Source organism: Neolamprologus multifasciatus, chromosome 20 (genome assembly GCF_963576455.1).
Source record: "Neolamprologus multifasciatus chromosome 20, fNeoMul1.2, whole genome shotgun sequence".
NCBI lineage: Eukaryota > Metazoa > Chordata > Actinopteri > Cichliformes > Cichlidae > Neolamprologus > Neolamprologus multifasciatus.
Window position 1 is genome coordinate 1,550,212 of NC_140458.1, and position 27,341 is coordinate 1,577,552.

The 27,341-nt window shown below is 43.4% G+C and overlaps 1 protein-coding gene across 3 annotated transcripts in view; it reads left to right on the forward strand.

The window, feature by feature from the left end:
* The window catches only part of LOC146494012 (IQ motif and SEC7 domain-containing protein 1-like), a 170,486-nt gene that overhangs the window by 53,180 nt on the left and 89,965 nt on the right, over nucleotides 1-27,341 (forward strand). Inside the window, exons 1-2 of one of the 3 annotated variants that reach the window (XM_085144630.1) lie at nucleotides 1-5,070; nucleotides 5,107-13,594. The exon at nucleotides 1-5,070 is cut by the window's left edge and continues 13,864 nt beyond it. The exons of 1 other annotated variant lie outside the window; for it this stretch is intronic. In XM_085144630.1, coding sequence (XP_085000756.1) covers nucleotides 13,458-13,594 — 137 coding nt within the window. In that variant the 5' untranslated portion in view covers nucleotides 1-5,070; nucleotides 5,107-13,457. Of the gene's footprint in view, nucleotides 16,145-27,341 lie in introns of all 3 variants that reach the window. One more of the 3 variants, XM_085144631.1, reaches the window with a different exon arrangement.

A 27,341-nucleotide genomic window follows, 5' to 3' on the forward strand; every position in this document is an offset into this window, starting at 1 on the left:
CACCGTCTGTTATCAGGGTGATGTTCAGCTCCAGCCTTGAGACCACAGCTGGTGCCGATATGATAGCCGCATGAAATGATGGTGGTATTCCTTTAGTGCGAACAACTGCATGTCAATTTCACAGCCGATCTAGCAGTCCGACACTGGTCTCTCAATCTCCTGTTGGAGAGCCGTGAGCTTCTCCGAGATGTTATCCAATTTTCACTCAGAGATCTTAGTCTGAGTGCTCACGGCAGCCTCAAGCTTCTCCAAGATCTTATCTGTGCTGCGTTCAACCCTGACTACCCAGAGTTGGGACCAGGAAGCAGAGTTGCAGTCTTACACGCCTCTCTGTAGCTTATCTCCTCCTGTTCCCCCCCCCCACCCCCCAAAACCCCATTTCCACAGAGACTGTGTCAGCTCCCAAACAGACAAAAAACAAACTAAAACCAGCAAAAAATGACTTAAACATAAACAATCACAAAGAAAGAACAATACAGTATCCACATCTGAACCAAAGAGTAAAACAGGATGATTAAATATTAGGTCTCTCTCCTCCAAGTCTCTGTTAGTACATGACTTAATAATTGATCAACAAATCGATTTACTCTGCCTTACAGAAACCTGGTTGCATCCTGGATGATCGTGTTAGTTTAAATGAATCAACACCCCCGAGTCATTCTAACTCCCAGAAACCTCGAAGCACAGGCCGAGGGGGAGGTGTGGCAGCAATTTTTCACACCAGCCTATTAATCAACCAAAGACCCAGACAGACTTTTAATTCATTTGAAAGCCTGATGCTTAGCCTTGTCCACCCCAGCTGTGAAACTCAGAAACCAGTCTTACTTGTTATCATCTATCATCCACCTGGGCCTTACACAGAGTTTCTGTCTGATTTCTCAGACTTTTTATCTGATTTAGTTCTGAGCTCAGATAAAATAATTATTGTGGGTGATTTTAACATATATGTAGATGCTAAAAATGACAGCCTCAACATTGCATTTAATCTGTTATTAGACTCTATCGGCTTCTCATCACAGCACAGAAACAGCTTTAGTGAAGGTTACAAACGATCTTTCTATGGCCTCTGACAGTGGACTCATCTCTGTGCTTCTCCTGCTAGACCTCAGTGCAGCGTTCGATACTGTCGACCATAATATCCTATTAGAGCGATTAGAACATGCTGTAGGTATTACAGGTACTGTGCTGCAGTGGTTTGTATCCTATCTATCTAATAGACTCCAGTTTGTACATGTAAATGGAGAGTCCTCTTCACACACTGAGGTTAATTATGGAGTTCCACAGGGTTCAGTGCTAGGACCAATTCTGTTTACATTATACATGCCTTCCTTAGGCAGCATCATTAGAAAACATAGCATACATTTACACTGCTATGCAGATGACACCCAGCTCTATCTGTCCATGAAGCCAGATAACACACACCAATGAGTTAAACTGCAAGAATGTCTTAAAGACATAGAGACCTGGATGGCCGCTAACTTTCTGCTTCTTAATTCAGATAAAACTGAGGTTATTGTACCCTGAAAATCTTAGAAATATGGTATCTAAGCAGATTCTTACTCTGGATGGCATTACCTTGGCCTCCAGTAACGCTGTGAGGAACCTTGGAGTCATTTTTGACCAGGATATGTCCTTCAACGCACATATTAAAGAAATATGTAAGACTGCTTTCTTCCATTTGTGCAACATCTCTAAAGTTAGAAATATCCTGTCTCAGAGTGACGCTGAAAAACTAGTTCATGCATTTATTACCTCCAGGCTGGACGACTGTAATTCATTATTATCAGGAAGTCCTAAAAACTCCCTGAAATGCCTTCAGCTAATCCAAAATGCTGCAGCAAGAGTCCTGACAGGGACTAGAAAGAGAGAGCAGATTTCTCCTGTTTTGGCTTCCCTTCATTGGCTTCCTGTTAAATCCAGAATTCAAAATCCTGCTCCTCACATACAAGGTCTTAAATAATCAGGCCCCATCTTATCTTAATGACCTTGTAGTACCATATCACCCTATTAGAGCACTTCGCTCTCGCTCTGCAGGCCTACTTGTTGTTCCTAGAGTATTTAAAAGCCCACTCCCTTAGTTATGCTGCAATAGGTGTAGGCTGCCGGGGGATTCCCATGATGCATTAAGTATTTGTACTTTAGTCACCTTCTTCACTCACTATGTGCTAATAGATCTTACGGCATTTTTTATTGTTATTATTAATCTCTGGCTCTCTTCCACAGCATGTCTTTGTCATATCTTCACCCACTGACCCTCACCCCAAGCAGATGGCCCCGCCCCTCTCTGAGCCTGGTTCTGTCGGAGGTTTCTTCCTCTTAAAAGGGAGTTTTTCCTTCCCACTGTCGCCAAAGTGCTTGCTCATAGGGGGTCATATGGTTGTTGGGGGTTTTGTCTGTATTATGGTTGGGTCTTTACCTTACAATATAGCCTTGAGCCTGTTGTGATTTGGCGCAATATAAATGAAAATGAATTGAATAGCTCTTAGCTCGTTGAGCTCTCCTGACTAAGTTGTTTGGTTTTCATGCTTCAGCTGTTATTAGTTACAGCTGATCTGCTCCAAAGCACAAATAATAAAGGTGATAATTGTGAAACTGCTGTATGTGGCAGCCTGTTAAAACTGATAAAGTTGATTTTAACCATGTTCTTCTCAAAACTTAACCAAGAAGCAGCGATGCCTAAACTTGAGTAATTTTACATAGTAAATAATTACAAAACCTGTTATTAATTTTTTTATAAAACCAATGCAATAATTTTAGAGCCTTTATTATGAATCTGTATTTTTGTTGTTGTTGAACAACACAGCAGGTTAATGTGGCGTGCATGTGCAGTACGCTTAGTTTCATTTTGTTCTTCTGCTTTGCCGTGTCGTTGTTTAAATGCAGTTCTACAGGCTAACAGAAGCTGTCCATGAGTTTGTTAAAAACTGTGTTTAGTTTGAATTTGTCAAGTTTCAGTAGCTCAAAGCTGAGTCTCAGTTGAAATGGCCATTAGCTACAAGCAACACCTTTTCAGCTTGGACTTTTTTACAGGTTGTAATTCTTTGTAGATTCATCCCAGCTCTCCAGTGATTCGTTGTTTTCTATTCATTTACACACCGGTGCTAAAACACACACACCAGCGTCCTGCACTAATAAGCACGGCCCATGCAGGGGACAAAGCCGGACATTAGCAATTAAACTGCTACGAAAAACATCTTTTAACCACTAATAACAGCTCAGCCAGGAGATCATCATACAGCCCAGTCTGACTGATTGACTGGCTGGGATCAATATCTCAGTATCACATATCTTTATTAAAATGTAAATGTCTCCAAATCTAACATGCACCAGTACCTTTCCACGGCTCTCCATTACGCTCGTCCCATCACTTACACAGCCATGTGTACCATATCAGAGACTTGGTGGATGCTGAGTAACTTTTTTTGGTTTTAGATATCTCCAAGTGTATCTGCGTACCATCATTCATATCTTAATCTTTTACGTGGTGCCGATGTCGAGATCGGTCCTCGCTCGTTGCTCGTTTCATTTCTGCTGAGTTGTCTGGACGCGACCTCGTCAGCAGCTCTCATCTGTTTCCACTGCAGCTCGTTACCACACGTCACCTTGCATCTGCAGACAGACAGCCTGGCTCTGCTGGTCTCTGTGGTGATTATATAAGTACTTTCCTGCATACAGGACGGCAGATGAGTCATGTTGTAAAGTCAGAGGTGTATGCATAGGGAAGCGGAGCCGCAGTCATCAACATTGCGTGGTAATCTAGTTTGGCATGGAGTCATTTAATCGTTAAATTTCTGTTTGTCACTGCTGCTGTCGCCCACTTTCAGTTTGTTTAATCTTACATAAACAGGTTAAACACACAGAGAAGAGAAATAACTGAAAGGGAATGCACACTGTGGCCTACTTACAAACTCAACAAAACTTAGATGCAATACGCAAACATGTTGAACTGCCTTGCATCAGATTTGACAGTGACTCATGTTAATGCTTCTATTAATGCTCTAATATACAGTTTTCATCAATCTGGATACGCAATTATAGAAATTATTCTAGAAATTTCCAACACATATAGGGCCTTGGGGGCGGGCACGTTGGATGGTCTGTGTATTCAAACCCACCTCTGGCGCTGGTGCCCTACCCTCAATTTTAAATGCATATAGACACTGAGGGTTTTTGGGAGGAGCCGTGCTTCTCTCTGGCAGGAAGCACCATGCCCTCCTGTGTTTTAAATCCACTTTAGAACAGCACGCAGCAACACTACATATGAGTGGGCGGAGGGAGGTTTGGGGTCTTCACTCACCCCCGTTCTGTTAATGGGGTCTGCTTTCCTCCTCCTCAGAGAGAAGGGTTACATCTCCTGGGTCCGGGTACAGTTTGCCCCTCTGGGGGCGGGGGTACCTGGACCTGGGATATAGAGTATGTGTGGGGAGTGTGATTGTGTGTCTGTCTACACGTCGGGTGAGTGCCGAGTATTTGGTTGTGTATATGAGGGTGGGAATGCACGTTTGTGTCTGCATGCGCCTGTTCGTCTGTGTCTATATGTCAGCTTGGGTCTTAGACTCCACCTCTCTGGGAACATCTCAGGCTCTCCGAGGTATGGAGGCCCATCTCCCCTCACCACACTCCCTGCCGGTGGCTGATGCCCTCAGACGTTGGTGTGTTGGTGGTTCTTGGTGTCTGGGGCTGGGCGCTCATGTATGTACCGACTCACTCCTGGTGGTTGATTGGCGGGGACTGGCGCCTGTGGCCTGGCTGGGCCCCTTCTGGGGGCTGGGGTGCCCTCTGGCCTCTGGGCCTGAGGCTCGGGCCTGCAACCCCCTGTGGCCTCTGCTCCATGGCTGCTGGGTGACCTCTCATTTGGGGCTCTCCTCAGCTCTTCACAGGAGGGTGGCACGGTTGCCCCGTTGGTGGTCCTCCTTGGGTCCTCGTACTCTGGGGCCTCTGGATGTCTGGGGCCTGGATCTCCTCCATACCTGCTTCATGCCCTGGGGGACGGGGCTACGGCTCCCCACACTCCCTAGCAGATCGTTACATGGAGAAACCTTTTGAATTCAAGCGTGCTGATCCACACAGGTGTGCACACAGGTGTACACACAGGTGTACACACAGGTGTTCACAGACACAAACTACACCTTTCTTGGCTGCTACCTCAAAGCACATTGTGTGCTGTCGATCTTGCGTACTGCACAATAACATGTAATATTTAGCATCTACTGTTATCTACTGTTAGCTACTTTATTGTGTTTTTTCTTCCCCCTTTCTCACTGTCTCTTCTCCCCTCTGTTTTCTTTCTCTCCCTCTCTTTCTTTCATTCTTCCTCCCTGTCCTATCTCCCAGTCATGTCTGTCCCATCTGTAACAACCGAAAATCAAATCAAATAAATACATAATTATAATTAAAGTCAATCAAATGGACCAATATGGCAAGGCCATGATGATCCACTTGGTAAAGTAAATCCACTTGTCATCTTTCTTGGCCTTAAGACAACCATTCTGATGGCTAAAGATCCAAACGGGACAGGCAAAAGTCTTTCAGTTTAGTGTTTTAGCTGTGGATCCCGGGTTTCTCACAGAATAAGTATATAAAGTACTGCGCTCAGCGGATCACTGTGCAGTCCGCGCTAACTTGCTAACAGAGATTTGCCGCGTTAATGCTGTTATGGCGTTAACGTCATTTTAACGAGATTAACGCTGACAGCACTAATAAAAAGTAAAACAAACTCTGATATCCTGACAAACTGGCAACTTACTGTAATTCACAAATTCAGCTTCTAACAACGACTTTATCGCCCTTAAACGAGTCTAACACTGAAGCAGCCATTATGTCGAGGTACGTGCACCCACAATACCAAAGATGTTTGTTTCACATCACAGCACTCGTCAGCAGCACCTGTTGGTGAGTCCTGAAAACGACTAAACCCGTCCAGACCTGTTGTACCGGCCCTCATCTGAACATTAATTCATTAAAAAGAGAGAACATCAATGTGAAATCATAAAGTCTTAAATGGGACAAAGTAAAAATCTGTTATTTTAAAACAAAATCAAATATGAAACATTATATATCTTAATACAAGATAATACACAGTGTATCAAAAAGAGCAATTTCGAAAAGCTAAGTATTGGGCATTTAAAATTTTAAAACATGTGACTGAATATAAAGTTTTACATAGAAAACGTGCTCAGTGTTCCCCTCTGATGAACGGCATATGTTCAAACAATATGTTCAAACACTCGTTCCGCACTTTATCTGGAGTCGCCGCTGTTGTTGTTACGCTGCCGACCGCCAACCGCGTGAAACTCACGAATCCCGTTTACGAAACCGTCCGTGTTAGAAGGAGGAGACCTCTGCGACCCGCGGACGGCTGTGGAATTTAGACACAGTGGCAAAGAAGGAATCTTTGTGGTACGAAGTAGTTTTGTGATACATAAATGTTCACATAATAATGTGAAAACCTTACTGAACCCTGAGTAAGCATCCTGCGCTACGAAGACGGGGCCGACCGTCAGCAGCTGCTCCTCGCCTCTGCTTCTTTACTCATCTTTGCTAAATTCATCTGCATGATGAAGCACCATTGGAAATGAAACTGGGGTCATTTATTCTGTTTTCTTTTATCATGTAGTTTGTGACAGTTTGCTGCAGCTTTAGTGTCCTTCATATTTGTTTCTCTTTATCTTAAATCTGTAGATATGATCCGTTTCAGCAGGTAGGAGTCACTCAGTGTAACCCTCCGACATCAGCTGTGCAGTTAGCCTTAGATCTAAATTTACCAGACACTTTATTAGGTACACTGATTAACTGGTGTTACTGCAGATATCTAATCAACCAATCAGACGACCTGCTGAAGTTTAAACTGAGTAAATGGTAAATAGACGAATTCTTATCTGCTTTTAAACAACTCGCCTCATTCACACACTTTTTAATGCTTTTCCTGCGTAACATTTACACGCGGTTTGTTGCATTGGGTTTAGCTTCTTGCCTGCAGACTGGAGCAGACGGGGATCAAACCACAAACCCTGCTCTACCTCCTGAGCCGCAGACACCAAATCCAATCAGAATGAGGAAGAAGAAAAGTGACTGAAGTGACTCTGAATGTATTTTATGGACCTGCTGGGAGTCTGTACAGAAACATCGACGTGGTCCGAAAGATCAAAATAAAAAGTGAAAGTGAAAGATTAAGACAGCTTTGATTACATTAAGACTAGCAACATGTAATTAATGATCTATCTGGTGATTGTAGTCTTTACATATAGAAGGATTAGTATTAGGATTAGATAAGTATTGTTACCATCAGAATTGCATGTTTTGCATAAAGCAACAAGTTTGTCCCAGAAATCGGTCAGTCGCTGTGACACCAGCTTTGTTTTGACCTTTTCTTGTTACTTCAACATTCACTGGCTTGTGAACCATCTCATTTATACACATCCTATAAAATCAGTCTGCTAATCAGTCGTCTAGCAGGAGCTTTTGTTTGTTTGTTCTATCTAACTGATTTAATTAGTGCACCTCTTAATCAGGCTGAATAAGGCGGGTTTACAAGGCCCAGAGAAGAGTTCAGATCAGAAATCACCTTAAATGTGTCCCCTGCACCTGCTGAGTGCTGCACATGATTACAGCAGAGCTACAGTGCAATGATACACGACGTGAACACAAATGGACTTTTTTATTATTACAACAATAACAGATGTGAGAGAGAAATAAAATCAGCAATAAAAATCAATAGCCTAAATATTTAGTGAGTCCACAGACTGTGAGTGGCTGTGAGTGTTGCTCTGCAGGTAGAGTGGGAGACTTAGAGGAGGACGGAAAAGCCTGCACACAGACCTCCTCACATATTTACATGCTTGATGCTGCTGCCACCGTCTGTCTCAATTGAAGGCTCCTTTTTGGGGTTGGAGCACCAGTATGACCGTGGAGGGAGAACAGTCTCTGGGACTCAAATAGCGAGAATGGAAGGAAGTGTCATTTAGTAGAATGTAAAGCTGGAAAGCTTCCCATCTCTTCCCCGTATCCTAATGTTTTGGTTTGATTTCCTCACCAGTGCTTTCCTCCGTAACGTTGTCTCGTTGGCTACTCAGCCTCTCCACTGCTAACATTAGTTTGCTTCACTGCTCAGGTCGTCGCTCCTCGTCCCTCTGTTGGTTGAGAACCTTTCATCAGTTGTCGTCAGCGCTCATAGAAATGATTTTGCTTTAATGCAAAACTTTACTCACAGCTTCTAATCAACATCAGAATTTCTGACCCTATGGTAGTCACAGGTCCTTCATAGTCGTCCTGTAGGAATGATCACCTGGGTGAGATTAAAACTAATGAGTGAAGCGATTTGTGGTGACGTGACATATTCATGTAAAATTGGTTGTAACTTGTCTAATTTAATACAGTTGGAAAAACACATTACTTGTTCTCTTTCAGACTTCCACTCCTGAGTAACCAACTCGAGGAGGTCAAATCAAAACTTTCCAAAACTTTGAAGAAGTTTGTTTAGATTAAAAGTTTTTTCCTTTAAAATTTTTGCTTTGTAGTTTCTCATCCTTCACATCCCAAACAAGCTGCTGTGTTGATGTCAGCTCATTCTCTCAGAGGAGATTCTTCATCTCTCAGGTTGGACTTTCTGGTTAAGTAAAGGCTAAAAAGCGTAGAACGGCTTCAGTCCTTCAGATACACATTTTATAGCATCAAAGAGCAATCAGACCAATAATCAGCAGAGGAAACATCGAGACAAAACCCATATTGGAGAAAATTATATTTATTTTGTTGAACATTAATTTTAATCACAAGCCAGCTTTGCTACAACCAGGTGGTATAAACGATGGATGAAGCTACTCTGAAGTCCTGTTTTGATGCTTTGAGTCGATCAAACGCAGGACGTGACTGTGAAAGCACGCACTCAACATTTGTAGATTGGACTCAGTGTTTTATTCATTATGAACCAGTAACTGAGACCATAAACTCAGCAAGTGAGACAGAAATCAAGTCTGGGGCTGTTTCCCTGTAGCCGTCGTTGCAGCCGCATGTTTCGCCCCCTGGTGGCTATTAACAGTATCACTAGTTTAGGAGCTTTTCAGCTCCAGCAGCTGCTCTCCGTGGTCGTCTTCACATCAGCTCGGATTTGTTTGCTGCTGTTAATTCAGTTCATGTTGAAGTTCCACAAGCCGGCTGGTCTCGTGATGCTAATCAGTTTATCTGTGGATTGTTTTAGCTTTATGGCAGGTAATGAGTGCTACAGGCTACCATACAAGAGTCAGTGTAACCTGCTGCCATGGAGACGAACCAGACGTTCGGCTGGCAGGTCCTCATCGCGAGACGACATCATTAGCTTCATTCAGGGTCGTTCTGGTGCTCGACGAGCGGTTAGATGAACAGACACACACAGGGCCTTCCCTGTCGATCGCCCTCACTCCCCGCCTCTCTCTCCTTGTGCTGCTGCTTCTTGCCCTTCCTCCTCCTCCTCCTCCTCTTTCTCACTGTTTTGTTTGGTTTCCAGTCATTTTCTTCTCGATGATCTCTCTTTCTGCTTGTCTCATTATGTAAATATACAGATAGTCATCCTTCAGTCTGTTGACTTTATTCTTATGTAAATGATTTAAAAAAGAGATCGACCTTGGATGATATACAATATATTAAAAAAGTATGAAATAAAAAAAGAACTGAAAACTGGAAATGATGAGAATGTAAGTGATGATGATGATGTCGAAGGTGGTGATGATTGTTTCTGTGCAGTTATTAACAACTGTGATGATGTCTCGACAATGACTATTGCAATGGTGGTGAGGATGATGGTGGTGAATGATGAAGATTAAGATTAAAAACCCTTATGATTCTAAAGATGCTCCATGAATCTGTCTTATTCTTGTGGGGTTTTGTGTGACGTTCAAACAGGAAGTGCACGCGACACATTAATCACGTTAATTGACACCTTCATCATCTTATCACGTGCAGATCTACACAAACACAGTCAAATCAAAGTGCTTTGTTAATTATTTATTCATTAATCACAGCGTCTTATTAACCATTTCTCATTTTCCAGGTAATTTCTTGGACACTTTTCTTTAAAGCAATGTTTTTATATGTTTATATGTTTCATTTTAGTTGTTTTAGACGTAAATGAATCCAAAAAGAATGTAAAATTTGCAGAAGGTGCACAAAGTGGTGCCCATCTCACATCAACACGACCCTGACATACTCTGAGTTTACTAAACTGTCTGTTGGCATCTTTCTTCTTCTCTACTATGAACTTATTAAATTGCTGCTTTACTTAATTCTATCGAATCACAACCTAAATGAACACAGATTATTTAGTTGGTTATTTCAGAATATCTGGGCTCTGCCTGATGGGGTCATTTAGCTCCTTCAGGGGGCGCCAAAGAGCCGCTACACCTCCACATCAGAAGGAGCCCGCTCAGGTGGTGCAGGTATGACCGGGATGTCTTCTATGTGCGTTGTTTTGGGAATGTCTGACCAGGAGGATGCCCCAAAGATGATCCGTGACATGCTGTAGAGATCTGTGGGCTGGGAACAGCTCAGAGTGACTAAACTTTAGACTGTTTCCATTTGCAGTGATCTATATTTGGGGGGTAACGCTCTGTTCTCGGATCTCATGGCTCCTCTACAGTCATGCTGTGAAAGCATCAGGCAGCAGAAAAACCACAGAACAGCACACACTAGTCGTCAATGACAACAGATATGTCATCGATTCAGCCATGAAAAGAGCAGCGGTGCAGGGTTGCAGAGCGGCTTGCAGAGGCACCATAACTGTGGGCATGTTACTGCACTCCTCTTACATAAAGAAAGTTATCCTGATTAGTTCCTGTTGTAGAGCGACTTTATGGCTATCTTTGGCAGAGGAGACACGGATGCATCACAGTGACTTCTTGGTAGGATAAATTCAGTCTGTAAAGTTCTGAATCAATTTTGCCAAAAACAATATCAACACTACTGGAATATAATAGAAATAAGTGATAATAGCATTGAATCATTATCTCGTATGAGAAAAGAGCTCCGAGTGCCAGTCATGGCTCTGAGGGTCAAGGGGAGGTGAACTGAGCCTGCAAGTGAGAGCTAATTCAATTAAAGTCTTAGTGAGTGAGAAAAGGAGGGGGTAGCAGGAGGTGAATCAGGAGGGTGGGCAGAGAGAAGCAGATCGAACTCGTTCACGCTTTAGGAGGAGCACATCAGCACTTTTTTCTCTCAATCTCTGGATCAAATTGGATTTTCAACAACCTCACTGGAGTTTGTTCTTGTCGAGTCGTTAAAACCTGCTGAGGGGAGAAGCAGCAAGTCCTGAGTTCAGAAAGTACGAGGAAGGGAAGGCAGTCACCTTCAGACCGCAGCCGGCCCTGCACTTACTGCTCGAGCTCTTTATGTGACTAAAATCGACGTCTTTTGTGACCGTTTCTACTTCCCGACTGATCCTGCTGACTCATCCTGCCAATGCACACTCATTCCTAATGAGCTGATCAGTGACTCAGACGTGTGACAGTGCAGACAGAGGACTGCAGGTGAATTTAAAGGAGGTGAACGAGTGATATTTGTACTTTTCTGGACACACTCCTTGTGGCCTCACGTATCTTTTGGTGACTTTAAACTGAACGAGTTTTAATAGATGGTTCACCCGCTAACGATGCAGCTAATCTGTAGCCCGCAGCTAATCATGATGGACAGACGAGTGGGAGATGGTAATAAATAGTCTGATTTGGTGCTTTGTGTACTCGGGTTTTTGCCTTTCGGGGACTTTGACGAAATTTCAACAGCCAAACAAGGTTTGTGTAAAATATCTGCTAGCAAAGTAGCTAATCTGTAGCCACAAGCTGCAGCTTCCCACAAGGATTAAATCTTCCTGCCTGTTAGCTTACAGCGACTTACCAGGCCTCTGCAGTGAGAGCTGTCTGCAGAGACTGTGGCTGGTTCTTCTTGTTTTCTTGTCCCAGAATCAGTGAACTACATGCCAGCTGGGGCAGTTAGCAATGCAGGTCAACAGTTCCTGTCTGCCTTCGTGTTAAGCGACGTGCTTTTGTCAGCTCAAGCCTCTCTGAACCCTTATTGACTGAGCAGATACACGAGCACGTGTGCAAATGTTTGAAATCAGACAGCACTGAGTTTGAAGGCTGATGACAACCTACTGGATCCCCGTCAATGCTGAGTCTGCAGGCCAGCTTTAGCCATAGAAGTTAATATTACTGACTGGGCAGCTAATATAACTCGCTGTATATTATTTCCCTTTCACAATAATTCTGCAAGTGTCTTTATTAATCGTGAAGTTGGTTCTTTTATCTCACCAGCAGCTAAAATCCCACAAGTGTTAATGACACCATCATATATGACAACAAAAAGCTGTACCCAGCTCTGCTTTAAAAGAGTCCAATGATTAACCGATTATCAGGTGTTTCTCTAGATACAAGTTCAAGTTCAGCTCTTTGACACTGATCTAAATAAATAGGTCACACTATAAACATAAAGACTCACCTGAGTGATAAAGTCAAGCAACAGAAAAAATTACAGGCTGATTGTAATTCTGATTAAAAATGAAGCATGTAGAAATGTATGTAAAAGGTAATTGTACATGTTAAATTTAACTAATTATAGTTCGTTTGTTCCAGCGGGGAGGAAGTCCTTCCTTCTGTAAATATTTCAGCCTTTTTTTAAGATTATAGGAATTTGACTATTTGAATAATTAAAATTCAAAGCTCGACTAGTGTTCATCATGATGGTGTGCTGTAATCAGATTCAGTATATGTGTCCTAAAAGTCTGTTTTCCACACAGCCAATCGTTCCAGCAGTGCTGCAGGAGAACTAACTTAACTTCTGATGGAAACTTTGTCACATTTGTTCAGAACACTCAAAAAATACACCTCAGCTTCACTTTCTGAGTCACCGCCTTCATTAGAGTCTCGCTGACTTACTGTCTGCCGATCTGACTGACAAACTGACTCTCACAGCGTGCTTTCGGCAGATAAGACGGCGTTCATCAACAGAAAGACGTGACACCAGCTGGAAAAACACCCCTGCCGGCGCCTCCCTCTCCAAGGGCACGCAGCAGGGAAACAGATCCGTGTGCACCGCCAATCAGCACCTCCAGGGAAACCATGGAAACCGCTGGATGTAAACTCGTTTCCTCTGTGCACAGCCTCCAGGAAAACCATTCCTTATAGGAGCGTTGTCCCCTGACCGGCAGCTTCTTTAGGAAGTGGAACTTGAAAGGAAATAATCCACAATCACTGTTTTAGAGAAAATCAGTTTAACAGGTAAATATCTGCGTTTTTCAACAACAGCTGGTTGTTTCGTCAGATGATTGTTGATGAGTGACACGTGCGATGAGACTGCAGCCGCCATGCTGGAGCGAAACAGGAGGATTTGAGAGGAAGCTCACGGTGGGAAAGATGAAAAGTCTCCAACATGGAGACAGAGCAGGTGTGTGTGTGTGTGTGTGTGTGTGTGACACCTGACATGGAGATGACAGGTTAGTGATGTCATCACAAGGATTTTGGGGAAACAGAAGGCAGGTGAATCAACAGCTCACTGGGATGTTCAGCGTGCAGGCCGTCTGCGACCTTTGCCCTCTGTTCTGCCTGCGCTCCTCCGGGACTTGGACACCTCTCCGCAGGTAGGAGGACCATCTGGCTGACCTTTGAACCCTGAGTTCATTATTTATGACCTGAGACCCTCCTGTGACCTTGCATCTTTTCCCTGCCCCCACCTTCTCTGCCTCTTCCTCCTCGCTGCTGTGTTCTTCAGTTCCGACCTCAGATCCAGACGGATGCTGCGGTAAATTAAATTTCTGTGAAAAGTTGACCTCTCTTTAACTTTTCTGGTGAAAAAGATTTAAAACGCATTGAAGTTTAAAAGTAATCTATTACATAGAAACATCCATCCATCCATCGCGGGGGGTGCTGGAGCCAATCCCAGCTGTCATAGGGCGAGAGGCGGGGTCCACCCTGGACAGGTCGCCAGTCTGTCGCAGGGCTTACATAGAAACATGATCTGGGTATTCGTAGTCTTCATATGACATCATATCATAGTAGAAGTGCAAAACGAGCTTCCTTCCTCTGCGCTGGTTCACTAAAACATCCCAGGATGTGTTTTAATAAATAAACTGTGCAGGTGTTTGGATCAAACAACAAAAGTCTGTAAAGTCCGACTGACACAGAATATCTTGTTTCTCTTTGAACACATCTTCTAATTTCATTACTTGATGCATCTTCTGCTGCTGTTTCCTCCTCACGTCTGCAGTGCTAGACTCTGAGCTAGAAGCATAATGCATGAGTAAAGGAATTGCTTGTGTAGCTTAGGGATGGGGATTGGGTTGTAGCGTAAAGAAGTATGAGGCGGAGAAAGTAGAAATGAGAGACAAGGGCATGAGCAGACAGAAAATGAACAAAGGCACGGGTGTGTGACAGATGGAAAGGAAAAAACTGAAGAGACGATCAGATCAGAAGGAGCAGGAGGACTTCAGAAGGTAAAGGTGGGAAGACAGGACAAAGAGGTGGGAAGCACGGAGCTGCATACGGCTGGAGCAGAGACACACCCCCGTGACCCCCGAACTGATAAACAATCAAGAAACTGAACTGATGGATGCTTCAACTGATCATTTGAGGTTTGGAAAAAACTGTATTTTAATTAACTAGACTTTGTATTTTATTCTAAGCTTACATTAGTGAGTAAGGTGTTAATCATATATTGTGCAGACGCTGCCTGGCTGGAAAGAAAAGAGGAGTTGCAGAAAATACAGGACAGAAGGGGAAAAGAGTGAGGACACGGGAAAGAAAGGGAAGGTGACACAGATTTAGCAAGGACGGGAGGAGCAAACAGGATAAAGGTCTACAGCGAAGGAGGGGAGGAGATGTGTGAGAAACAGGTGAAAATAAAGGAGCAGGTAGAAGAAGCCGTTTGTTTTTCAGGTTTTTTCTCAGCTGTCTGTGCTGCAGATGGAGCCGAGCAGTTTCCTGGTGAACAGGCCGCAGCATTTCCAGTCTGCAGTCACATCACTGAGGCTTACAGCCCCAAACTCAGCCACACCTGTCACCCAGGCGCTCTGCACGAGTCTGTTCAGAAGCATGCATGCTAATTCTGCCTGCCGCATACATCTTCAGTGATCACGTGGCCATGATGCACGCATCAATTTGGAGCCCTTACCCACTCGTATGCCTGAATGTGTGTGTGTGTGTGTGCTGTGGGGTGTGACAGTGGGCGAAATGTGGAATTGTGAATCTGCCAGCTGCTCCGCCGTGAGCTGCAAAATATGCGAGAGGTGTGTAAACAGAGAGAGAGAGGACGAGTAAATGAGAGAAAGGTGTGTGTGTGTGTGTGTGTGTGTGTGTGTTGATATCCTTGTGGGGACTAAAGATGGGAAATTTACTATAGTTTGAAGCATTTTTGAGACTGAAAATGTGGTTTTTAGTGTCAGGGTTACAGTTCGTTATGGTTAGGATTAGGGGCTAAGGAAAGCATTATGTCAATTAGGTGTCCCCACAAGATATGAATACCCAGTGTGTGTGTGTGTGTGTGTGTGTGTGTGTGTGTGTGTCAGGAGCAGGGAGCGATCAGATGAGTGCACACGCTGCTGGGACCAAAGGAAGATTGCTTTGTGTGTCTGCAAGAATGGCTGAGTACACATGAATGTGACTGACAGGCTGAGTGTGTGCAGCAGAGAGTGAAAGCACACACACATTCACATGCAAGCAGACACGTGGAGGAGAGGCTGTCAAGAAAGCAACCATGCATCTCCATGGAGGATACACCCAGAGAGAGGGGCGAGAGAGGCAGGCAGAGAGCGGGCAGAGAAGGAGAGCGAGGTGGAAAGGAGGACAGAGGTTAAATTGAAAGAAAAGGCGGAGAGAGAGAGAGAAGGGAGGAAAGGAGGGAGGGTTAGGCAGGCACGGGAGGAGGAGGAGTTGGGGGAGTGGCTGGGCGAGAGAGGTAGACAAAGCAAAGAGGGGAGGTGAGAGAGGAGAGAGAGGGAAACGGGGTGAGGGAAGAAAGGAGTAAAGGCAGGGCAGGCTCAGGAAATAAAGCAGAAGAAGAAGGAGGAGGAGGAGACAGTGCACGCAAGTGATAGGGAGAGGTGTATGTCTGGAGGTGTGTGTGTGTCTGTGTGTGTGTGTGTTATTCTCTCCAGTGTAAATGAATGGAAGGCGTCTCCATTGTCTTCACAACGGTAAGAAGCTCTGCTGCTGCTGCATCTGGCTGCTAATAATAGGAGTGTGTGTGTGTGTGTGTGTGTGTGCACGCGTGCATGTGTGCGTGCGTGCGTGCATGCGTGCGTGTGTGTGTGTGGAGGGATAAATTAATTGCATTTAAATCTATGCTGAGTGTTTGTGCTGTGCAGGGTTTAACTATACTGTGTGTGTGTGTGTGTGTGTGTGTGTGTGTGTGTGTGTGTGTGTGCGTGTGCGTGTGTGTGTCTGTTCATTAGTGGTTTTATTGTTTGGGATAAAAAAAAGCAAGTCATCATAGAAATCATTCACATGACTGATTTATTGGTTTGAGGCTGGTTTAAGATCAGGATAAGGTGAGTTTGTGAGGATCAGTAAATTTTGGGAATGAGGACGTTTTGTGGAACGAGAGGACAGTCGTCACTTTGGAAAGACCTTCAGATGTGCTGTTTGGGGGGAACTTTCACTGTGCTCGCACTGGTTTGCTTTTTGATTAATTTCAGGTTTAATCGGGAAGACCGACTGTAGTGAGCGACAGCAAAGATCAGGACAAAAACCTGAAACTTCACTAACTTGATGAAGGACGTAGGAGAAGGTGAAGGATGTCTGTGTGAAGCAAAGAGGAAACCTTATGTTTGAGGCAAACAGCTTCAGCTTCGTCTCACTGAGCTCTGTGCTTGCTTGACGGCAGCCAACCACAGCCAACCATCCTCTGATATTTGTGGAAAACAGGCATTAATTAGCATTTTCTTTGAACCCGTTTTCTATCTGCACCATAATTACCAAGCCGACGATAACACACAAATATAAGCCTCAAGGCTGCAGAGCTGTGTGCAATACTAACATCCTGAGAAAGACCCGTCTCAGAAACTAACCTGGCTAACTTTCAATCCTCCATCCAGAATAAAGCCACATGTTGTCCTTGAAATCAGCACTTTAAGGCTACTTGAAGCTGGAAGTGCTGCTTTGTGTCAGGACCAGTCAGGCAGTAGATGGTGGCAGTGTTATTTTAGGATTTTCTCCATCGGGGACAAGTTGGTTGCTACTACATTAAAATGCTTAATACAGAGCTAGCAGGTTAGCCATGTAAGAGCTTACAAAGTGACGAGCGACCAGTAAGGAGCCACGTTAGTCCAGATCATCATGTGTCACAGCCGCACGAACCCCTCGCGGTGTCCAGTTCAATGAGACAACGTGACTAAAAACTCGTTTGGGGTCAGACTAATTTTACTTTATTGTTAGGCTGTGTAAGAGTCATGTTGGAAATAGGTGGAGGTTGAACTTAGGTCTAGGTTTGGTTGTGAAAAGCTGAAGGAAACTCAGTTTCACATGAGATAATAGACTTTAAGTTAGTTGTTTAGTGTGACTTCGTTAGAAGTTAGATGGGCAGTCCTGGGAGGTCCACTGGATCTTCCTGATTCTCCTCTGCTCCTCACTGGTCCCTTGGTCACTCCTCTCCTCCTCCTCTCTCTCGTTTGTTGCTTTATCTCTCCATTAAAAGTGATACCCACCCGACTAACTCACCTGTGTTGCAGCCGGCTGTGCACCCCTTTAACTTAAACTCAAGGAAACAAAAGGACAAATATTAGGGTCAGAGTAACCTTAGATGAGTTAAGGTAACCCTAACACGTATATGAGACATTCTATAAAACAGATAATTTCAGTCTCCAACAAAGGAAAACGTGCTTTTTTGTGATTTAACATTTTTGAAGTTTCAGAACTTTTTAGATGAGATTGTTTTGTTCTGATTGGTGAGAGCTGAGACAACAATTCAAAGAAATTTTCTGATTACCTGGGGTTAGACGTACTGTTGGGGTTATGATTACGGGTGGTGAGGCTTAGACTCATACTCTGAACATTTGCCAATGATTAAAGGTTACAAAGGTTACATGTGCGTCAGACTTCTCGTGTTTTGTTTTCATCTCTGCAGAGATCACCAGAGGAAATGATTCAGATTCTTCTTGGATTTGGTTTTACAACAGTTGCTTTTCCCCAACACACCTCTGTTATTTAGCCACATGCTAAGTGTGCTGTTATCTCTGACCACATACAGGATTTTTCCCATTTTTTTCCCACCTAATCACAGGCTTTAGTTCACCGACTGGCAATGTTCCCTCTAATGTTCCCTCTAATGTTCCCTCTAATGTTTCATGTGTGTGAGCGAACACACAAACTCCCTGAGCGTCTCTTGGACCACTGTGAGCAACAGCAGACGTGTGCACTGTGGTCACGCCTGCATCAAATCATCCAAGTTACATGTTTATGAAAATAATCAAATTACAGCATTTACATTTATGTTAGATGACTTTTAATTACCTGCTTTAGCCCACTTACAATGAAAATGTAAAAACATCTTGTTCATGACCTGTGTAGCATGTTAACACTACCCATATGGAAAAGATATATATAAATCTTATAAAGTTTGCATCTGTCTTGTGTGAAACTTGTATGAAAAGCACACAAGTGTGTAAACAGATATGGGATCCCTTGAAAAATTAAAACAACATATGAAAGTAATGACAAAGTGGCCACTTTCATGAGCCTTATATGATTTACTATATGAAGCAAGCCCAATCTGATGCAAGTCTTTTATAAGTTTTTCTATTTATTTTCCATGTGGGTATTGGAAGTAAAATAACTTGAACTCCAATTTTGAAAACACAACAATCAGAACAATCAGCTGTTCTGCATCAAATCTGATGCCACACAAATTATTTGTGTCACTCCAAAAAATAATTTCTGTCCACTATGAGATGAAGGAGAACAACAGCCTGATACCTGCAGGCCTGACAGCAGCAGATGTGTCACTGCTGTAACACCTGTAACACTCAGCAGTCGCCTCATTGTTCTGACACACAACAAAACTATTGACTACACTACACACTAACTACACACTAACTACACACTAACTACACACTAACTACACACTAACTACACAAGATTTGCGCTAAACGTCGCAAATCTCTCAAATCTCAAAACAGGCTGTCACTCCTAAAACTTCCCCCTGTTTCTTAACAACTAGATGCCATGTTGCCATATCATTTTTTGATTGGTCGACATGGTACATTTTTCCACCAATAGAAAAGGGCGGGGGGTTTTGTTTTTGTTTTTGCTCACAGGCTTTCAAGCGTTTTCCTTATATTTTATCATAACTCTGGTTTTACGGCCGATCAACACAATTTAAAAACTGGTATAAAGTCCACACTTTGTCCGTCAGTTGTTCGTCTGTCCTGCTCACATCTCCAATGGTTGTACACGTTGTCATTAACGTGGCTTCACTCCACATCAGCCGCTTTGCTAAAACTCCGGTGTCGGCACATAAGGACGCTGTCATAGCCTGTCAGCGACGTTGATTAGCTGCGTTTATACGAATGTGAATCGCATCATTGGCTGGACTATGTGATAAGGTGGCATCGCTCTGATCCCACACGGGAGCAGCCAGTCACTGACTAACACTGCAGAACACAATTGTTAAAGTTTTAATTTAAATTCTGGTTCATGCACACGTGCGCAGCTTAGAGGGAACATTGGTGACTGGGTGGAACGATTGTGGTTTTGATCCAAATTCTTACAATTTCAGGGAGTATTCTCATTTTCTATGAAATGAGCCATATCTCTCATTAAGACGATTACTGCCATTGATCTGTGGGATAGAAATCACACTGTGTTGCTGTTCTGGAGATTATAAGTGTAGACGTGATCAGAAGAGTGTTTAGACTGAGGTTAGAGTGTCGCTATGACAGGCGGCTGCTGAGGAGTGCATTTTTATCTATCACGGTCCTTAGAAGTAGAGCGAACCCCCCCACCCCCCTTATCAAGCAGAGTCGTGTGGAGCAGCTGAATAAATTTGCAACTCGTTTTGAATCAAACATGAATTCGTGTTAAATACTGCAAACGCAGGAGCGCAGCAGCTCTGCTCCCTCCTCCTCTTCAGCTGAGGAAGATTGTACTGAGCTGCAGCTGCTGGGAGGCGACCAGCAACACCAGCACACTGAAGCAACTGGGGCATAAAAGAGCCATTTGCCTGTTCCAGCATCCTGCATCTTTTATGCTTTCTCAAGATGTTTTCAATGGCGCTCAGACAAAGAGGGAGAAATGACGAGGCTGGAGTTAGCTTGGGCTGATTGCTAACCCGACAGAGCAGTGACTGCCCAGAGGCCCGGGACCCCGAGGAGCCGCTAAAGACTCACAGCAGTTATTTGAAATTGGAACCACCGAGGAACAATTTAACAGTGACAGGTCCCGTTTCCATTTTGTCTCCTCTGTGTCAAATAACAAACACAGAGAAAACATCACGATAGCTGTGAATTCATCTGGAAGTATTTTGAAAGCAAGACGTAAAAAAGTCGTCCTCGGTTAAAGAATGAGTGACGTGATTTCCCAAATTAGTCTGTGACTTCATGAAAAGATTCCTTTTAAGCAGCGTAGGCAGGACGCTCCAACAGTTCGTCTGACCTACTTCAGGTGTGCTGGAGTCGAATCATCACACGGCTCAAATAACTGAAGCAAAGCAGGCAGCGGGCCTGGTGTCCCCACATGGCTGATGTGAGTCTGCATCATCCAGGGGCTGGAATCACATTTCATTCTCGTCAGAGAACCGGCATGCTGTCAGAAAAAGCATCAAGATGAAAAAAGACAGACGAGTTAAGGCAGACTCCACACTGGGTTTTCTTAATCCACTAAAAATAGTCCACAAACATATTCCACCCAGCAGCAGCTTCTGGAGATTCGCGTGAGGTCAGCAAACGCATCATGATCTTATTGTTCTCATATCTTCTGAAAGCCCACAGATGTATCGTGCTAGCTGTTCTGGGATAAGTGTTTTTGTTTTTATAACCCTTACAGCGCCCCCCAGTGTGAACGCTGGTATCATTATTCTTTTCATATATTATGAAACCACATTTATGGCATCATAAACAAAATGCTCTGAAAAACAGGGGCCACTCCCAGCCCGAATCACTGTGAGTCAAATTAAGTGTGTCTGATTGTGTCTGCATGATCGGTGTGTTAGCATCCACAGACTAAAGGCCAGGATCCCTAAATGTGGCAGAGCTCACATCTGGTTCCTGTTACAGGTAAACACAGGGACACTCGTTTCATGCAAAAAATAATACATGCAGTTGTGTGCCATTAGACAGAAGTAGCAGAAAACTGTGTCACAAATGTTACTACGTTTGTGCATTTGATTGAAATAACTCCCAGAAACAGAGTCGCAAAAGTCAGAGTGCCCACCTCTCACGCCTCTCATCTTCCAACCGCGCTCTTTTTCTAATGACTGACTGTAACTTTATTGTAACATCAGAAGGTTGTGAATGACTCGGGTCAAACCCTTTTACAGCTGTCTGACAAGTTTGACGAAGTTTCCTCGACTTCCTGGATTCTGTTGTTGGCTACACCTTTTTTCGTTAGCTTGGAAGTGCTTCCGCCGTTTTTCTGTTTAGCTTTCATTGCAGGAGGGCCTTTGCAGTAAACCACTGGAAAGTCAATCAGTTTGCCTTTTGCAGCTATGGAAGTCATTGTTAGCATTCAGTAGATTAATCAGTCATGACTGTAACCAATAGTTTTTGCAGCAGTGGTAAGCACAGGTAGTTTGGGTAGATTTCAGGCAAGTTTCACAAGTGCTTATTATTCAGAATTCCATCAACAGCATCATTATAGCAAGAGATACTTTATTATCTCAGAAGTATCACAGTTTGGCCGCTTCAGGAACTGCAGTGGGTTAGAGTCTGAAACAGCCACAGCTTCAGATAACAGGATGAGGAAAATATGTGATTTTTGAGTGATATGTGAACTGATTTAGCTAAACAAACGCCTTCAAATAAAGTTTCATCCATGCGTTTTGTTCCTGCAGTTCTTCTCTGTAGGTTTTCCATTTGAGTTTTGAAGGAGAAAGTTCAATGAAAAATAATTGCATGGAAACAACTTGAAGAAATAACTGTACAAACATGAAAGCAATTGTTGTTTTCAGCCCTGCATTTGTTATACAGGCATATAAAGCTTATGCATTATATTTTCATGCTTTGGTTCTTGAAAAAATGTCGTGTTTTTTTGAGAAAGTCAAATATAGCTGCCACAGATGGACAGCAGATAACTGTGATTTCATTTTAAGCTCCAGTGTGGCTTCCAGAGATTTGTATTTTTAACTTGTTGACAAATGTTACGCTAGGATCTGAGTACAGCTCCAGTCAAAGATCTGTCTGTGCTGATTTGCAGTGCTGAGCAGACGTGGCTCACATGGGAGATGTAGTTCAGGTTTGAATTCATGGAAAACTGCACTGAAAACCAGCAGAAGTCAATATAGAAAGTCAATTTCATCAGTGTTTGCTCCCCATTTATTTTCCTGCTGCACAGTATACCCTCAGCACATCTGAAGAAAAATTGTAAATAGAATGAAAAATTCATAACTTGACCTATTTACCCAGCAGCTCACCTAAAAAACAATAAAAACACAACTGCGTCACATCTCAGATGTCCACATATCACAACTTAAACTACAGAGGAGAGCTCACAGCACAAACACCAAACTGTCGTCTCCACATGCTTTGTTTTATTTCCTTATTCCTTTCTTCTCGAGGCTGAATTGATGGGCTGGTGTTGGTGTTGTTTCCTGCCTTGCAGCCCAAAGTATAGTTGTTATTGGCCGTTTAGCATTTCATTTGTTTTAATTTAGACGTGGAGGCTGCAGAACAAAAGTAAGTTGTTCCCATCAGGGCTATGGTGAAGTGAATTGAAGTGTTATGGCACTCGAGTGCACAGCCGCTCAATTATTTAGTGAGCAGGCTGAGATCTTTGCTAGCCTCTTTAGCAGCTAGCAGTGCAGCCAGGAGGGGGTTTGGTGGCGAAAGCAGAGACAGAGGAGCTTTAATAAAAAAAAACACGGTATGTGACATCGACGTTTCTTTTCAGGGTTCAGTGCAATTCTTGATTATGTGTTTGGTTTTAAAAGTTTCTCTCTGAAGCTGCACTAGCAGTAAATAATGTTCTTAACCATGTGTCCTGTGTTCAGCGTGTCATAGTTTGTGCTGGTGGAGACGTGAACACGCTAACGTCGGCCACTTCTGCTGTTAAACTGCAGCTCATATTGTTTGTCACTGCTGGGTTCTGCCTTTGGCTGGATAGCCGTGCTGCTAACCTTTGCTGCTGCCAAGGCCGAATGACTCCATGACCGTGATATGCACGATTAGCTTTTGTTGCTAATAAATGATGCCTAATATTGTGTAGTTTCCTCTTGTGCTGCCAGATCTGGCACCGGGATACTGGCTGCACATCCTTTGGTTCAGTTAAAGTCTTGCTAATTAATGCTACATAGAAAAACCAATAAAACCAGTTACCCATATTATTAGCCTGGTTCTGTGAGTGATGGTGTTAGTGGAGGTGAAGCCTGGCAGATGTACTGTATGGGGATTGACTTGCTTTTGGAGCTAGCCTCAAGTGGTCATTGGAGGAACTGCAGGAACTTCATGTTGCTGCTTGTGCTCAGCTGATTGGGCAAATAAGACAAAGCTCTGATGTCTTTGTTGTGTTCCTCAAACTGTTCCCAAGCAGTTTCTATGATGCGTGAGGGGAACTGGGAGCGACATTGGCATTGGTGGGGTGTATTCCTGTTCTGTTTTGGTTTGTGGTGCATGTCTGGAAGGACTCAAGGTTCCCCAGTGGACTGGAAATTATAAAAAGATAAGGTTTTTGTTGTTGTTGTGCCTGTTTAATAGCATTGAGTTCTGTTATGTGCGCAAATAAAACTGGACAACCATCTGAAGTCTTTTCTTTGCCAGTGGAGGTTTTAAACTCATATTTTGTATTTCAAATATAAAATATGAGTAACTGTATTCCGTTACAGTTACCGTTTTAAAAGGTGGTATTCAGATTACAGTTACTTTATTTACACGGCGGTCCTTTCCTGTTTCATATGTTCGGCTATGTCCTCTCTATTTTTGGTAACTACACACCAGTGGAAACTCAAACAAAACGCGCATGAAGAGGCTCTAATGCCTGTGTCTCAATCTCGCATCTCATAATGATGTAAAGAAATATTTTTAAAAATTATTATTCAAAAAATAATTTAACATGAAGGCAACAGGAAGAGTGTTACAGGCATTGCCCTAAAGCTTGTAGCCTGATGGGCAGTGTAGTCCGTGCTGCAGGGAGAATGGACTGCCATACCCATCATGTGTCTGTGAGCGAGGGAGGGAGAAAAAGGAAAAGTACGAGCTGTCATCGAGCAGAAACGGGAGCTGGAAGCATGTAAATATAATAATAACCACTGCAGCCAAGAAGAGAGCCTGACGAGCCCAGTTGTAAGTAAGCTATTAAGACTCGACTGTACACCGTGTTCGTGTTTTCCTCTGAAACAATAAGTTCTGTTGGAGCAGCCTTTCAACGCCTCTCTCTGTCTCTGCTAGCAAAGTTGACCCAGACAACAAAGTAAAGCTAGTTTTCGGCTACGAGCCCGACACGAACCCACCGTATTAGTCAGAGGTCCCTTTACTACGGTTCGGAGCCGCGGACCTGTTTTATATACACGAGGAATAGTTTTCTACATGAGATCGCTGCAAAAAGTGCAGCCTTACCTAATGTCCACCTACTGTTACTCATTTATATTAAGATTTAAACATCTAGTAACCTAATCCTGGGCCATCTGACCTCAGGAATTCGCATGATAAGGTGGGGCCAGGTTTCACAATGAGCTCACCCGAAACCCTGGCTGATTGTGACCCACACCCAGTTTCACACCTTGGCTCAGGCGATTAGAGGATCATCAGGGGGTCCTTTTGTCCCTCTGTGGGGGGAAACGCCCACTAGGTTTAAATCTGGGACTCTCCACCATTTGACCTTAGAACTGAAGAAGCTTCTCAGATGAGAGGTGAAACGTCTTCAAGCAACTTAAAGTCCAGACACTTTTCTTTGCAAGCTCCTTTGACTACAATGACCTGGATAACTGAGAACCTTCACAGACATCTAGTAACCTTCAGTAATAGTAATAAATCACACAGCAATAGTAGATTCATGTGGTTGTAAAAAGCTTGATAATATATTAAGTATTAAATATTCATTAGGGCTGGGCGATATATCAAGTTTTTAAAAAATATCGATATATTTTTATACGAGTTAAAAGATGTGACAATGTCCTTTATATCGATATAGTCTATGTTACATTATAATTATAGTTGTGAGAGCTAACGCCTCTCTTTCGTCCACTTTTGTCTCTACGCAACGTTACTGGGCCTCGCCTCTCCTTCACTGAACACAACTCCCCCTCCTCCCCCATCGCTTCACCTGCAGCGATGGACACGGCAAATCTCCGTTAACGAGTTACTGCGCATCGCCCCGTGCGTGGGGCTGGACGGCGTCAACATGTTAACGAGCTAATCACGCTAACGAGCTAATCACGCTAATGAGCTAACCACACTAATGAGCTAACCACGCTAATGAGCTAACCACGCTAACGAGCTAACCACGCTAACGAGCGAATCACGCTAACAAGCTAACCACACTAACGCCATGCAGCCCAGAGGCGCTGCACGGCCTAAAATCCTTTCATTCTCTCAAAACTCGACAGCGCGCCTTATGTATGAATTCTGGTTGTGCTTCATGACCACGAACCGATTTTATGTGCTGCACGGCGCTCAGCAATCTGTCAAAAAATGTTTTAGTTCGACTTTAGTGATGGAGCTGCACCGCTTGATGGATTGTCGGAGCATTACGGCTACCGAGGAGCCTCGCGGAGTGATACGTACTGTGCTTCAACGTAATATTACCGTATTGTGTGTGTATAAGGACCATAAATGGCGCCTGTAAGAGACGTGGTTACAAAGAGGATTTCAAACTCCAGGCTGTCAGTCACGCAGAAGAAGTTGTGAACAGAGCAGCTGTGAAATCTTTGTTATTATGCTCAGCGTCTGTGAGTTTACATTTTGACTGCACAGTTGTGAGCTCTTTGTTATGCACAAAAACAACAGTTTTCTTTTATTTATGGAGCATTATTATTTAATAAATGCTCATAATTTATTTTTGAGTAATTATTTCATGTGCATCTGCGCTGTATGTTAATAAAAGTGCCTGCGTGACATCTGGGACACAACTTTGACTAAGAACACTCTGTTTGTTCTTACTTTATGGCTTAAAAAATATCGATATATATATCGTATATCACCATCCAGCTAAAAGATATCGAGATATGAATTTTGGGTCATATCGCCAAGTCCTATTCAGAATACGTTAGTCTGATTGAGTAACGTAACGGAATACGTTACAAAATACATTTTGGGGCATGTAATCTGTAATCTGTAATCTGTAGTGGAATACGTTTGAAAAGTAACCTTCCCAACACTGATTACATGGGACCGCTGCTTTGAGTGGAGCCATTATGTCAGTTTTTATTTCCGAAGGAATGACGTGAATGATTCTTAACGAACCATAATCAAGCGTCTCCTCAGCGAGGAGGAAGGCGGGACTGTTAACAGGGTCAGTGAAGACTGCTGAGCTTCATAGGACTGGATCCACAACCACACACACCCCGCATGCACACAGCATCAAACCTAAACTATAAATGTAAAGCCTGACGCTGCACAACTGTCTGCTGTCAGAGAAATGATGGGCCGAAGAGAGACTGGACGTCAGAAAGGAAGTGAGAGAATGACTGCGGCAGGAGGGAACAGACTGATGAACTGAAGAATCCGCTTCATCATGTGGAAGCATTATTTTCCATTTGAAACGTCGGGATCTCATTCCCAAATAAAATTACCCCATTTGCATAATGTCAGGCTTTAAATAGCTGTCATCAGTTATTATGAATCTCATACATACGGCCTGTGGGCTCACTTCTCCAGCACCCTCAAGAGGCTGTTATCGTCTATTGTAATCAGTAGTAAACAGAGAGCAACGCAGATTATGTAGTCATCGTTCATCCTGTGAACAAGTGCACCTCAAAGCTCTTTTGCCAAAACTTAAACGAGTAACATGAAGTCTCAAAGTCTCATCTCCCATTATTGTGTCCATTCAGCAGCTCAAACAGGGCGTCCCAGTCTCCAGTTTAATATATTCTCTTTATATTCTGAAATATGCAGCACCGTGCAGCAGTCTTGAGTCATTTCTTCATATTTTGCTTGGAATAATTAGAAATAAATCCAGTGATTTATTGAAACATGCAAACAGATGTGGAAATGCAGTTTATAAAACAGAGTTTGTACGACTGCATTGGCG